Source organism: Meles meles, chromosome 7, assembly GCF_922984935.1.
Source record: "Meles meles chromosome 7, mMelMel3.1 paternal haplotype, whole genome shotgun sequence".
Taxonomy (NCBI): domain Eukaryota; kingdom Metazoa; phylum Chordata; class Mammalia; order Carnivora; family Mustelidae; genus Meles; species Meles meles.
The window spans coordinates 24,212,507-24,226,723 of record NC_060072.1 but is presented as its reverse complement, the minus strand read 5'-3'; the positions used below and the strand labels follow the sequence as shown (position 1 = coordinate 24,226,723).

At 39.6% G+C, this 14,217-nt stretch overlaps 1 protein-coding gene across 1 annotated transcript in view; it reads left to right on the top strand.

The window, feature by feature from the left end:
• The window catches only part of CFAP54 (cilia and flagella associated protein 54), a 309,373-nt gene that overhangs the window by 278,510 nt on the left and 16,646 nt on the right, over positions 1 to 14,217 (top strand). The window contains exon 67 of the mRNA XM_046012575.1: positions 7,963 to 8,037. Within this exon, the coding sequence (XP_045868531.1) occupies positions 7,963 to 8,037 (75 nt within the window). The remainder of the gene's footprint in view (positions 1 to 7,962; positions 8,038 to 14,217) is intronic.

Sequence of the window (14,217 nt, the reverse complement as noted above, 5' to 3'; positions counted from 1 at the left end):
CATGGCTTTAGGTCTTTTACCAAATGAGCTTAGTAGTATCTCATCCCTGAATGAGCTAGACTTGCCCACCTAGTCACACAGGTACAACCATAGGATTCCCCACAACCGTTGCATCCCCATCAAAGTCACTGCACATAGAAGCTGAGACCAACAATTCTACAGGCTGGGTGCCTCCAAAAATAGAAGTAAAAATTGCCCAGAAGGGGTTGAACCTACCATGATCTTTTGCTTTTTCCAGACTCACCAGTCAGATAAGTCAGTCTACCTTTCTGGCAGTAAATTAGCTACAAGTCTGAAAGAAGCCGGAAGTCTCCTTCTGGAGTGGAGTGGCAATTCTTACTCTCTTTGGAAATGAGAGGAACCGAAAAATATTTGTTCTCCCCTAATCACTTGCTCTTTGAATTTCCATTTGCACATTAATCCAATTTCTTGAATTATAGATTCTGTAATTATTGTGGCCATTTTTTTTTTCAAGATTTTATTTATTTATTTGACGGAGAGAGAGATCACAAGCAGGCAGAGAGGCAGGCAGAGAGAGAGGAGGAAGCAGGCTCCCTGTGGAGCAGAGAGCCTGATGCGGGGCTCAATCCCAGGACCCTGAGATCATGACCTGAGCTGAAGGCAGCGGCTTAATCCACTGAGCCACCCAGGCGCCCCTATTGTGGCCATTTTTAAAATCAGACAGCTCTGCCAGACTTACTGAAACGGGACAATCTCCTACCCAACCTCTCCTTACTCCACAGTCCTGCTCTGCAGAGGCAACCCTTTTCAGCGCTTTCAGCCGTTTCTCATTATCTACTTCCATGTGTTTAGTAATATGTAGGATCACTCATGAAAAATGAGGCAACAAACAGCCTTCAGATCCAAGTGGGCCAACTGAGGCCCTGCCCCATGTCTCCTCAGGCCAGCATCCAGGCGTATAACACATCCATCATATGAAATATCACTGGTCACAGTAGCAGGAGGGAAGAAAGGGGGAAAATCACACACTGGCTCTGAAGGCTTCCGTCGTATCACTTCCATTATATTTTGTTGGCCAAGTAAGTCACATGCTATGGCTTGGAAGGAGGAAGGCCAGAAATATTGATGAACGATGCTAACAGCTAAAATTATTATTCTTTTTTCTTTGATGTATCAATTTCAGATATATCTGTTGATTTTATTATGGTATACAAGGATTTAATTCACTTATGCTTCTCCCCAACTTCTCCTTTCCCCATTCCTGAGTATTGTTATATCTACAGATTTTGGTTAAATCAATATTCAAGTATTTGCATTACTACAGCCAAGTCAAATAGTGTACTAAGGTCATTTTCTTCTTGTATAAGCTTTGATTCTTCTTGACTTGTTTTTTTTTCCTTAACTTTCTTCTGATCATTTCATCACAATTTTCATATGTTCACCCACAGATTTCTTACCCAATTGTTTATGCTCATCAAATAATGTCTCAGTTCCTTTACTTCTTCTGCTTAACTGAGGACTACCTGCCTCCAGTGCCTGCCACACAGCTCTAATTCTGGGACCTCCCTTTGTTGCTTTTCTGGTTGAAATCCCAGCCATTTGGGGCCCGGCTTTGTTTTTTCTTTCTGTAAGCTTTTAGGATCTTCCCTTCATATTTGGTTTGCTGTATCTTTTTCCTTAAACCACTTTTTGCTAGGTTAATAGTCAATTACCAAGAATAAAACATTTTTACTTCTTATTTATTTATTTATTTTTAAAATATTCTATTTATCTGACAGAGAGAAATCACAACTAGGCAGAGAGGCAGGCAGAGAGAGAGGAGGAAGCAGGCTCCCTGCAGAGCAGAGAGCCCAATTTGGGGCTCCATCCCAGGAACCTGGGATCATGACCTGAGCTGAAGACAGAGGCTTTAACCCACTGAGCCACCCAGGCGCCCCAAAACATTTTTACTTCTTAAAGAGTAGTATTGATATAGCTCTTTTTTCTAATTTTTTTTTTTTTTACCATTTTAACCTTTTCTTTTTATTGAATTATAGTTGTTATGCTAGTTTCGGGTGTAGCTTTAGCCCTTTTTTATTGTTTTCCTCATCTATGCACTCACGTGAAGGCATAAAAGTTGGCAACTCTCCTCATTTTCAGAGTATACTTATTTGCATTTTGAGTCTGAATTTACCAGTAGAGTGAGTGAATGCATTTTTCCTTATTGTGAAAGCAACAAGCCCAGCTTTACGAGGATTCATCAGGCAAGAACAGTTAGCCTTTGCGGAATGCCACTTTCCCATACTTACATTTCCTCTGCTTGTGTGCTTGGATTTATGATAGAACTGATATCTTAGGTTTTGGGTTGTACATCCCCAAATTGTTTCAGTATCTTTGTATGTTATGATATGAATTACCAGATGTTTCATGATATTACTGATATACTGAATACTAAATACTGAGTATGAAATTTCCTAGTAGATCAGATATCTCAAACCCATGAGATTGCATATATTAGAAAATAATAATATAACATACGTATTTTTATAAAGTGTATGGTTGCCCTTTTATATCTGTTTTTAAAAAGAACTCAGCCCTGACATAATTTTTGCACTTCTTTTGTAGATCATTTAATAATCACAGTTTTTCAATTGTAGACCAAGCATATCATAACCATAGTCTAGAATATTCTTTGCTGAAATTGTCCCTGAATCCACTTCTATATAGTCCATATATGGAAAATGATTATTTTCTCCTGAAACCGTTTGTTTTTTCAGCTTAGATTGTCTGAGACAGGAGAGTGAGCATCCGTTAAAGCAGGGAGTCTAGGTTTTGCTCTACCACTCAGTTTTCTACCTAGGGTCAGTCACTTTTCAGGTACTGATTTTCATCTCATCTCTAAAATATGATCATTTCACTAATATAGTGCTCTGAGATGGAGAGTTGTGTCCCTTGGTTGGAATGTGAGTCATCAGAAATTCCCGGTGGGCCCCTGGTGGCTCTCAAATCGTTCACAATCAGCCCAATGTCTCAGTCAAGGGGTTGACTATGAATACAAACAATACCAAATAAATGGGGATATGAGGCAGCATTTGAATGTAAGCAGAGGGAGGAATTCAGAGACCCTACCTTGCCTTAACCAAGGTTTGTGGCTTGCTTTCATGTCCTAATTGGAATGGTATATGTGAGTGGATCAGTCCTTGAGTAAAACAGAATGGCTTTCAGTCCTGATGTTCTCTGCTCAATCTTTGAAATTGTCTTATTCTTTGACTTAGAAAATGTTCCTTCAGCTTTAAGTAGGGCATTTTTAGGTACGTTTTAGTTCTGTTGGTTCTGTGTCTGAGAGAATGTCATCAAATGGAAGACAAACCAATATTTGTTTAGGTGAATTGGCAAACAGAGTAGTTCAGAACATTTGAAAAGTTGAGAAATAGAAGGAACATATGAAGTTTTCTCTTTTTCCAGTATGTCAGCTGGAACGTAAAAAAAAAAAAAAAAGGCAGCTGTATTTGTGTTATAACAAATCCCATTCACTAAATCTGCCAGTTCGTTGTCATGACAACCTTCACTTGGTGCTAATTGGAAGTTAACTAGGACACTTGAAGAGATCGATTCTGGTCTGGAATTGGATAGGATTTCATAACCTCTATAATCTATGATATTTATTTCTATCACAGTATAGATTTTTGGTGAGTTATTAAATAGAAGGGCCCAGAAAATGTGCCTTTGGTTGATATGGGGGATAATGAATCTTATTCTCTTTCTTATTCCCTTCCCTTTTTTACCCCCACCCCCACCCCCGACCTCCCACCAAAGCCTATAGTCTGGAATAAGCTAAGAAATTCAGAACACAGATATTAGTATGAGATGTATTGAGAGGGCTACACAACCAGTGTTCTAATCACTTCTGGCTTGAAAACTGTATATGTCCTTCTAAAATGAACAACATGGCTCAGAATGACTGAGTTATTTTAACCTGTCAGCTGTAGCTTTAGTGTTATCTTCGGAGCTTACCAGGGACTTGAAAGCATATGAAAGATGTAAACCATCCTGACTTTAAGAGACAAACACCTTATTTGGAATGATAGCATACTGATATGAAAAGCCTAACATATGTTTACCAATTCACCTCAGGTTAGTTCAGCAAACATTTATGGGATGCCTGGACTGTACAAGGCAATTAAAATTTGTATGTAGTCAGGGTGCCTATGTGGCTCTGTCATTTAAGCATCAGACTCTTGATTTTAGCTCAGGTGTTGATCTCAGGGTTGTGAGATCAAGCCCCATGTTGTGCTCTGCCCTGGGCATGGAGCCTGCGTAAGATTTTCTGTCTCTCTCTTCCTCTGCCCCACCCCCCAAAATAAAATCTTAAAAAAAATTATAGTCAACATATCTCAAATATCAAAGGACTATGAAAACAGAAAAAAAAATACATTGAACATTAGCATAAATTAACAAATTCTTTTTGAGGAACTATTATGTGCAACAATTTTTCCAGGCTTGGGGTGGAAATAAGAGCATACAGAAATCAGTACAAGTAGGTCTTTGTCATGGAGGAGCTTAATCATTGCATGGGTCTGGCTTTAAGTACCTAGATGTCATTCATAATGAGCCCAGCCACCTGGTGGTCCTCTTTTAGCAAAATGTGGCATTCAAAGAAACATCAATCTGATGTTCAAAACCATTGAAAATAATCTAAATCTTTATGGAGTCTCTCATAAGAACATTTGAGAGGGAATCCTTTCATAATGCATAGCAAAATTTTTCTTAAATCTTTTCCCCCAACTGTGGTGTTCTTTAGTATCTCTCTGACACATGTGGCCCTCTGACGAAATACCCCAAAATACCCTGAACCGGTACTGTATTGTTTTGGCTTTTACATGTTTATATGTCTCTTCCTCTGTCTTTACTGCAAATTCCTTTGCTGGGGGTCTTATTCATCATCTTATATCCAATATCTAGCCCAGTAGCACACAGCCCTGACACACAGTGCTTCTCTAGTACTTGCTTCTGGTTGAAGGGCACTCAGAGCCGACTGAGGATAGAACAAGAGAAGGGATATAAAGTCAGGGACCGAATGTTCTACTCAGGACAATGAGTCATCTGTTGTGGTGGGAGAACAGGGTGAATCCAGTGGGAGATGGGAAGACATGGGTGGAATGAAGTGCTTCCTCCTCTCTGATTCACCACATGGTACTGTTAAGAGTCCATCTCTACTTTTCTCCCTACCAGACCATAATTCAGCTGCTTAAGGACTCTCTTTCTGTCTTATCATTACCAGCTTATGGCACTTAGGATGCATACAGTAGGTGCTGAATGAAAAAATGGTGAGTGAACTTGGTTCTGTAAGCAAGGGCCAGGAAAAGGAAAGGTTCGGTATGGGTGGTAGGAGAGGAAGGGGGCAGCACCTGGAAGGACTTCTCATGATCCACACTGTGATTTGCTGAGATTACCCTGGTGGCATGTGGAGGAGGGATGAGGAAAGCAAGAGTTTAGAGGATGGAAAACAATTTAGGAAGTTTTTTTTCCATGAGTGAAAGAAGATGAGGATTTTAACTAAGTCAAAGAATCGGCATGGTTATTTTTGAAGTTAACTCAGAAAACCATCATAGAATCATCAGATGCTCCTTTTTAAGGGAAAAATGGCAAAGATTGAACAAGGGTCATTCTTTGCTCTCTCAGTGCCTTGCCAACCACACACTGTATACCTCTGGCAGCTCTCTGCCTGGTGTGATGAGTTCAAGGCTACATTTCTGTGGTAGCCCAGCATCCAATTAGCCAACTTCTGTGTTTATAATGGTTTACTACAAATAATGCCAAAGAAACAGGATGTTGTTGAGGTGAAATTTCTGCTTGATAAATGTTGAGACAGGGAGTGGAAGACAACTATTTATCAGATAATGTTGCTGTCTTCATCTGTTACGTGAAATGATTAATGATATAGACAGTCTCATTTTGCTTGATAGCTCTTGATGAAATCATGACAGTAATGCATCATGGCTATTACTGAAACCTTCCCTATAGGGAGGAAACCTACTTTAACCAGTCCTGAAACACAATTAGAAGTATAGAAATATAGATAAAGAAGAGGAGTATCAGTGTTCAGAGGAGTATCCTCTCTGTCTTAAAGTAGACCAAGAGCCTGGTAGGTTCATCACTGCCAAGTAGTATACCCTCAGTGCTGGATATCCTGCTTGCCCACCACCTTTTTTGGTCCCACTGAAGCTGGCCCACTTCTCGCCACGATCGTTTTCTGCCCAAACAGTTTGAGTAGCCTCGTAGCTAATTTCTCTTTCTCTTGTTTCTTTCTGAGTCCAGTTCACCTTTAAACTGTGGCCAGAAGTATCTTTTCTAAAGTGATCAGATCATGATTTCCTCAGACCAGTGCCTCTAAAATTCCTTACTTTTACATATTCTAAGTTCACCTCTCCAGCCTTATTTCTCATCACTCTCACTGCCATGCTTCCTATACATGCCCACAGTGAAGACTGTATCAGATGCTTTGTGTTCTTGAATATCCACTATTCTGTTGCTCACATGGCTCCCTCCATCTGGAATGTTCTTGTCCCCATTCTCCGCCAGTGAAATCCTACTATTCATTCAAGGCTCCGTTCACATGACCTTTCCTCCAAGAAGTCTTTCCTGTTCCTTACAATTCCTCTCTCCCACATTCAGTTTCCTCTAACCTATTCCTACCCATGTTCTGACTATATTCTACTTGGTATTTTACTTAGGAGTGTACAAATCTATTCTTCTTAGCTATTGAACAGTTTGTGAGGATAGGGTCTGTTTCTTCATCTTTGTGTTCCACAGCATCTTGAATTTATTTGTTAAATTCAATTGAATTTGCAATAGCTTTAGAACTCTAAAATATGTTTTCTATGTTTGTGCATTTATTAAAACTTAAATATAATATGGTTTGGGGCTGTGAATTCAGTTGTTTGCTTCTGTATTTTAAGGTTTTAATCAGCATTGGTCAATCATAATTTAAAAATTAGTGTAAATTTATCATTTTCATATTTCTGAATGCTGGTACACATGTGTATTAAACAACAATAAAAGTGAATTGTTGCTGGACACTGGCAACATTACAATGTAGGCAGCGTTTATCTCTGACACTCTTATAGTCATAACTCCTTTAGCTGTAAGTGAAGAAAGGCTACTTACACTAGTTCAAGTAAAGTAGGTGGCAGAAGGCAGTATGTGGCAGGGTACAATAAGTAAGCTCATACATAAGGACTGGAAACCCAACACAATGTGCCTGACAGAAAATGGAACTGGTGAGTTGGGAGCCAAGACTATGCTTAATTATGGATGGGGGGTGTGTTTGTGTAAGTTCTCACACATCTCTTTCCTTCTCTTATTCATCTTACCTCTAGCCCAATGACTGCCTTTTCCACATTTGTGTCAGGACCTTCAGCTACTATAGTTAGTACTCACTATAGCTCTCTTCTCTTGCTCTTTCTTGTATGAAATTATGATAATAGAGAATCTGATTGACTCATCCCTGCACATGAGTAGATCCATCTGGGTTCAGAGGTCCACACATAAACATGGCTGTGTCCACACAGTAGGGGGTGTGGCAGTGTCACCAGCAATGGACAATGTATGATACAGACTCTTAGTTCCTTTTCATTTACTCTCTCCATTTCTTTCTCAATTCATATCCATTCTTCTCTGCTAAAATCCTTTTCTGGGGTGTGAATCTCTTTATCCCCAGGTTTTCTTCTCAGAAGAAAGGTGATTTTCTAAAACTTTATTCTGGTGTGAATTCTGTAACATATGAATTTTAACAATGAAATATTGTATCATTCATAAGTAAATCTTATCTATTGTGGCCATCCTGTGGCTTTTCAAATAATTTTAATTATATAAGGGATTGTGACCTATGACTCTAAATTTTCTCCTGGGAATTAAGGTTAGGTGGTGATGCAAGAAAAGACAAATCAAAGAGTTCATAACTAAAATATCTAGTAGTTTTCCAGTAAGTTCAACCTCACTTTATTGTCTTCTTATTTCTAGAACATGATTATTGAATGTTGCTCTGAAATAATAAATCTATTTTTGACTGATGGAGATGTAAGACCATTGTCTGAGGTACGTATCTTTTTGAGAATGTATCTGATTCTCTCACAAGTATTAATGTTGCTATGGAAACAGAAATACAGAAAACATCTATTATGAAAGTATCAAGGGCCTAACCCTCCTTAATTAATGTGAAAAAGTGATAAATAGGAGTTTATAATAGCATGTTGTTTTGGTTAAAATATTCTTTCTTAAAAAATCAAGTACAGAGAATTATAAAGAGGATAATTTTAAAATCATCTCAACTCTGCTATTCAGAGAATAACCAACTATGGGCATTTTAGAGAATATCTCAAATTTTTTCCACATATAAATAAACTTTAGAATTTTTACATCAATGGAATTATACTGTACATGCATTCTATAGCTTGATTTTTTTTTTATTTAACAGTAGTGTTATGGAGATATTTTTATGTGAAAAGTCTATCTTCTCATGTTTAATGCCTGCATAATAGCATAATAGTCCCTTTTGTATATTTGTTATCAGGCTCTATTTATACAACTAGATTTTTATTCAAGGATCTTGAGGTTGATGGAGTCTAGCATATACATATTTCACCCTTCTGTATTATCTCCTCATAGTTATTTCTCAGGAGCACATTTTTGGAGTAAAAAAGTATATATACTTGTTTGTTATGGTAGGATATGCATAATGTAAAATTTATGTTTTTAACCATCTCTAAGTATACACTTCAGTGGCATTAAGTACGTTCACAATGCTGTGCAACCATCTCCACCATCCATCTCCAGAATTTCTCACCATTCTAAACAGAAACTTTGTATCCATTAAATAATAACTCCCCATTTCCTCTTCCCCCAGCTCCTGGTAACCTCCATTCTACTTTTGGTTTCTATTGTACTATTTGCCCATTCTAGATACCTGAACATAAGTGAAGTCATGCACACTCATCTTGTATGCCTGGCTTATTCCACTTAGTTCAGTGTTTTCAAAACTCATCCTTATAGCACATGTCACTCCTTCATCCCTTCTTAAGGCTAGGTAGTCATTTGAGTTGTTTCTCTCTTTCGGCTGTTGTAAATAATGCTATGACCATGGGTGTACAGGCGTCTGCTTTCAGTTCTCCCAGGATCTACACTCTCTCACTGACATTAGATGATAGGGCCAGTTTACCCTCGTGTTCCTCTAGACAGGCTCTCCTCCCCAACCTCTCCTTTCTCTTCCCCTTCCTCTTCTTTTCCCTCTCTTCCTTGTCTTCTTCCTTCCTTTTTGCTAACCATTCTAGGTATGGTAAGTGAAAAAAATGACATTTTCAGTTATTTCGTATTTACTCATCATCTAATCAAATATAAGTTTATATGTTTGTTGGCAATCAGTGTTTCTCCTTTTGTGAAATAATATTCACTCATTCAGTCAATCCACAGATCTTTAGGTGAGCTGTGCATGTGTCAGGAAGCCCTTTCTAAGACCCTGGAGAGTCAGATGTGAACAAGCAGCAAAGACCTTGCTCTCTTGGAGCTGCCATTTTTGTGGAGGGAAATAGCAAATAATAGCAATAAATCACTAAGCAGGGTAATTTCAGATTCTGTTAAATGATATGAAAGAGAAAACAGAGTTATATGTTAGAGTAGGTTCAGGTCAGCAAACTACAGCCTATGAACTCCATCAGGCCCACTGCCTATTTTGTAAATAAAATTTATTGGAACACAGCATGCTTGTTTGTTTATTTGTGATCTCTAGCTGCTATGAGCTATAGCAGCAGAGTTGGGTAGTTTTTTGTTTTTTGGTTTTTTTTTTTTATTTATTTGTCAGAGAGAAGGAGAGAGAGAGAGAGCACATAGGCAGGCAGAGGTGGAGAGAGAAGCAGGCTCCCTGCCGAGCAAGGAGACCATGCGGGACTCGATCCCAGGACCCTGGGATCATGACCCGAGCCGAAGGCAGCGGCTTAACCCACTGAGCCACCCAGGCGTCCCCAGAGTTGGGTAGTTTTGACAGAGGCAAATATAGCCCAGAAAGGCTAAGTTATTTATTTTCTGGCCCTTTATAGGAAAAATGTTTGCTAGCCCCTGTGATAGAAGGTAACAGGAAATGGGGCAAGAGATTAGATAGGGTGGTCCAGGAAGACCTCTCTTAGGAGATAATATTTGAAGTAAGAACTGAAATACTACACTGTGTTTCTCCCACTAGATCATTCGTTTCTTGGATCAGGAGCAGTACTTATCTTAATTTTTTGAATACTTTAAAGTGCCTAGCACCGTGTGTCACTTGGTTACTCTTTCTTGAATTGAATCAAAGTCTCTTTAGTTTTTTTTTTTTAAGATTTTATTTATTTATTTGACAGAGATCATAAGTAGGCAGAGAGGCAGGCAGAAAGAGAGAGGGGGAAGCAGGCTCCCTGCAGAGCAGAGAGCCCAATGTGGGACTCGATCCCAGGACCCCGGGATCATGACCTGAGCCGAGGGAAGAGGCTTTAACACTGAGCCACTCAGGCGCCCCAGTTTCAAATATCTGAAATTTAATATTAGACTTATTTTTTAATTTGGCTGTTCATGTCCTTTTCCTGTTTTTTAAAAGGGGAACCTAATTTTGTATCATAGAAATACATAGATTTACCATGAGAGACATTATAATAAAGATCAAGTTTAATCTAATTTCATACAATCTATGGTTAAAAATAGGTCCCCAAAGAAGGAGATGCTATTTTAAGACACATGATATATAGCATTAATGGGCTTGGGCATCTGACAGAACTGGGTTGGAATCGTCGCCTTGAGTCTTACTAGTTGTACGACCACAGGCAAGTTATTTAATTTCCCTGAGCTTCAGCTTTCTCACATGTAAAGTGGGGGTAATAATGCCAACCCTTTACAGCTGTGAGGACTAAAGGAAATAATACATGTTAAGTATTTGGAAAAACGCCTTGCACAAATAAGTGTTTGGTAATTATTAGCTGTTTTAGGCATCATCACCACCCCTACTGGTGGTCCTGCCTTCCACGTGTGAATTCTTCATCCCCTAGTCAACTAATTTCAAAGAGATTTTAGAATCGAAATTTGTTTTGAAATATTGACAGAAAAGGAGAGGAACAGTGTTCAAGATATAGAAAGGGTACCTGGCTGACTCAGTCGGTGGGAGTGTACAACTCTTGATCTCAGGGTTGTGAGTTCTAGACCCACGTTGGGTATAAAGATTACTTTTTTAAACAAATCTTAAAAAAAAAAAAGAGAGAGAGACTCTCTGCCTGCCTCTCTGCCTACTTGTGATCTCTCTCTCTCTCTCTCTGTCAAATAAATAAATAAAATCTTTAAAAAAAAAGAGAGAGAGAGAGAAATAATGGAAGCATTTTCTTTGTGAGGCACATCACTGTTGAATCCTAGAGGCACTGGGTCAGCGTGCTGGATCCTGACTTGTGATCTCTGCAGTGAAAGGCTCCACCAGTCCAAGAGAAGGAGCCCCCCAGTTGAACCCCATACCGATACTTCCCCTGAAAGCCACCCTTACCTAGTAGTGCTGGGGTGGGGCATGGAAATTTCCAAGCCTGTTCCAAAAAGCAAATTGTTAGACAAACAAAATGACATGCCTTAGTGAAGCGGTATTTTTCACTGAGATGAGATCTCACTGTGCAATTTGGTTCCTTACTGAACACACCTGTTACAATTGCCTTTGCCTATGCTGTGTCTTCCTAATTAAAACAAATATTGCCATCCACAGCCTATGACCAAAAAACCTGAGAATAGCAAGAAGATGGAGGAAGGAAATTAGTGCTAATTTCTTAGTGAGTAATCACAAGGGATAAATGACCATTAGAATTCATTTCTGGTGTACTAACAACAAAGTAATCCTTTCCTTGCCTACATAGATTCAAATTATTGCAGTTTCCAGGTTGTCAGGTAGGATTCAGTCCTGATGCCAAAAATATGCTTTCTGTTTTTGCGGTGACTGACCACGAGGAGGACTGAGTCATTATATACAACTGTCTGCTCATCAGTAATTATTGACTTCCAGCTGCACACAGGACATTGGTGTGTAAATACTTTTGTCACTGCAAAAACAGCAGAGGTTAAAGGCCGTGTGTTCAGCTAAATTAAGTATTTTCCTATTGGTTCACATGATACAAATAAATTTACTGTGTGTGTGTGTGTGTGTGTGTGTGTGTGTGTGTGTGCGCGCGCACACACCAAACTGACCAGAGTCATACAGAATCAGTATGGAAGGAAATTCCTAGGAGCAGAGCCAGATTCAAAGGTGGAAAAGGTGATTCTAAGCCAAGAGATAAGCCTCACTGTATAAGAAGATTGCAAACCAGTTTTTCTTGGCTGCATGAATTTGGTAGGATTTCTAGTTAGACCTAGCATAGTGCCAAATAATAATGATAATAATCATTAATGCAAATGCTACTGCTAGTAATAATTTTTATTGAGCACATGGCATGTGCAGACACTACTCAGTGTTTTAAATATAGTATCTCATTGAATATTGCAAGAACTCTGTGAGGATGGTTATTATTATTATCCCCACATTAGAAACGAAGAAATTAAGCAACATGTTCAGGATCTTACACCTTGTAAGTGGTGGAGGCAGGAGTCAAAGACAGTCCTGCTTCAGTCTGAGGTCTGCATCTCTAAGTTATACCCAGCAAATGTTTCATTAGACTAGGGAGCAGACGCTACAGGGAATTGAGGAATGAGAGTGTGAAAGTTGCAGGTATAGATGAATCTTCACGAAGGTTTGGATGAGACGTCTTCAGGGGTAGAGGAACAGCAGGAGGGAGCCAGTCAGGAGGGCACTAGGATGGGAGCTGTGATGAGGAGAAAGGGCCAAGAGGGGAGGAGGATGCCTCTTAGAAGAGATAAGGACAGACAGTGGAGGAGTGCCTTTGGAGAGGGGCTGGGAACACAAAGACATTGACAGCGTGAGCAACAGAGCTGACTGGGAACAGAGGAAAGATACCTCTTTCTCTTTGTCTTGGGGTAGCCCATGAAGGTGGGAGGGAGTGTGACTGAGTGTGGAAGAAAAGGGTGGGAGAAGCTGGGGCAGTTCACACTCAGAGGTTTTCACTTTCTTCACGAAGTGGAGGCATATACCTGCTGTGGAGCAAGGTCCGGGGTGGAGAGCATGGTCTTCCAAGAGAAAGAGGAAGTTCTTGAGTATTCACAGTTGTTGGGTGTGTGGAGCGAGGAAGCTGAGCAAGGACAGATAAAAGGCTCAAAGGCCGTGTGAAGATTTACAGATCATACATTTGTTGGGAGCACCAGGTGACTTGGCTTGTGGGTTTTCTCTAGGCCCCTTGCCTTCCTGGACACAGGAGAGGAAAATGCCAATAGAGGCCAATGCTAGAGGAGAGTACTAGCAAGGCAGCTGAGAGCATGGGAGAGGCTTCACAGCCATGAATTGACCTCATAATAGATCCCAAAACTCCTCCCTTCCACTCTGAAAGGGCAGCAAGATGGCCTGATGTCTGCCATTGTTTTCCAAGTCCCAGCTGGGCATAAAATAGTTTAATTATGCAATATATTTCCTTAAAAATAACCTGAATTTAACATAAAAAAAATCCTTAGTGACAGATAAGTTCTAAGGACTTCCATGACATTATTATGTACATTATCAATGTGCATTTCTTTTCACATGGCTGAATGTAGTGCGCACATGTTCCCTTATTTCTGATTCCTAAAATAATCATTTTTGACGTATTTAGGATCAGATATTGATACCAACCACAGGCTGGTCACTAAAATAATTATTATCTTTAAGAAGGTTTGGGTAAGAAGTGTGGAGAGGGCAGAAGAACAGGCAGAGGGAGACACAGAGTCACAGAGACATTAACCGATCTTAGTTCAGTCATTAGCATCTTTAATTTTATATCTGACGTATTGAGTCTACCATGTGACCACCTTTACGTTGTGACCCTTTTGACCTTATGACCCTGGCTGTGAGCTGGGGGAATCACACCACAATCCTAGCATCTTATCTTTTGCTCTGTTATCATGTAAAAATGGGAACTAACCCACCCTAATGTGTTAACCTAACCCAGACTGCCTTCTTGTTATCACTGCCTCTCAGGCCCAGGGTTTAGATCGGGGTACTTAGCTCTTATCAAAATGTGTTCTAATGATGTGCTTCCTTATTGGTCTCCCCTACCAGAGCAGATTGGGTTTTATATAATAAGACTGGATCTTATTACATTTTTATGCTCATTGCCCTGCCCACTGCTGATTCTCACAGAGGTTTTTAAT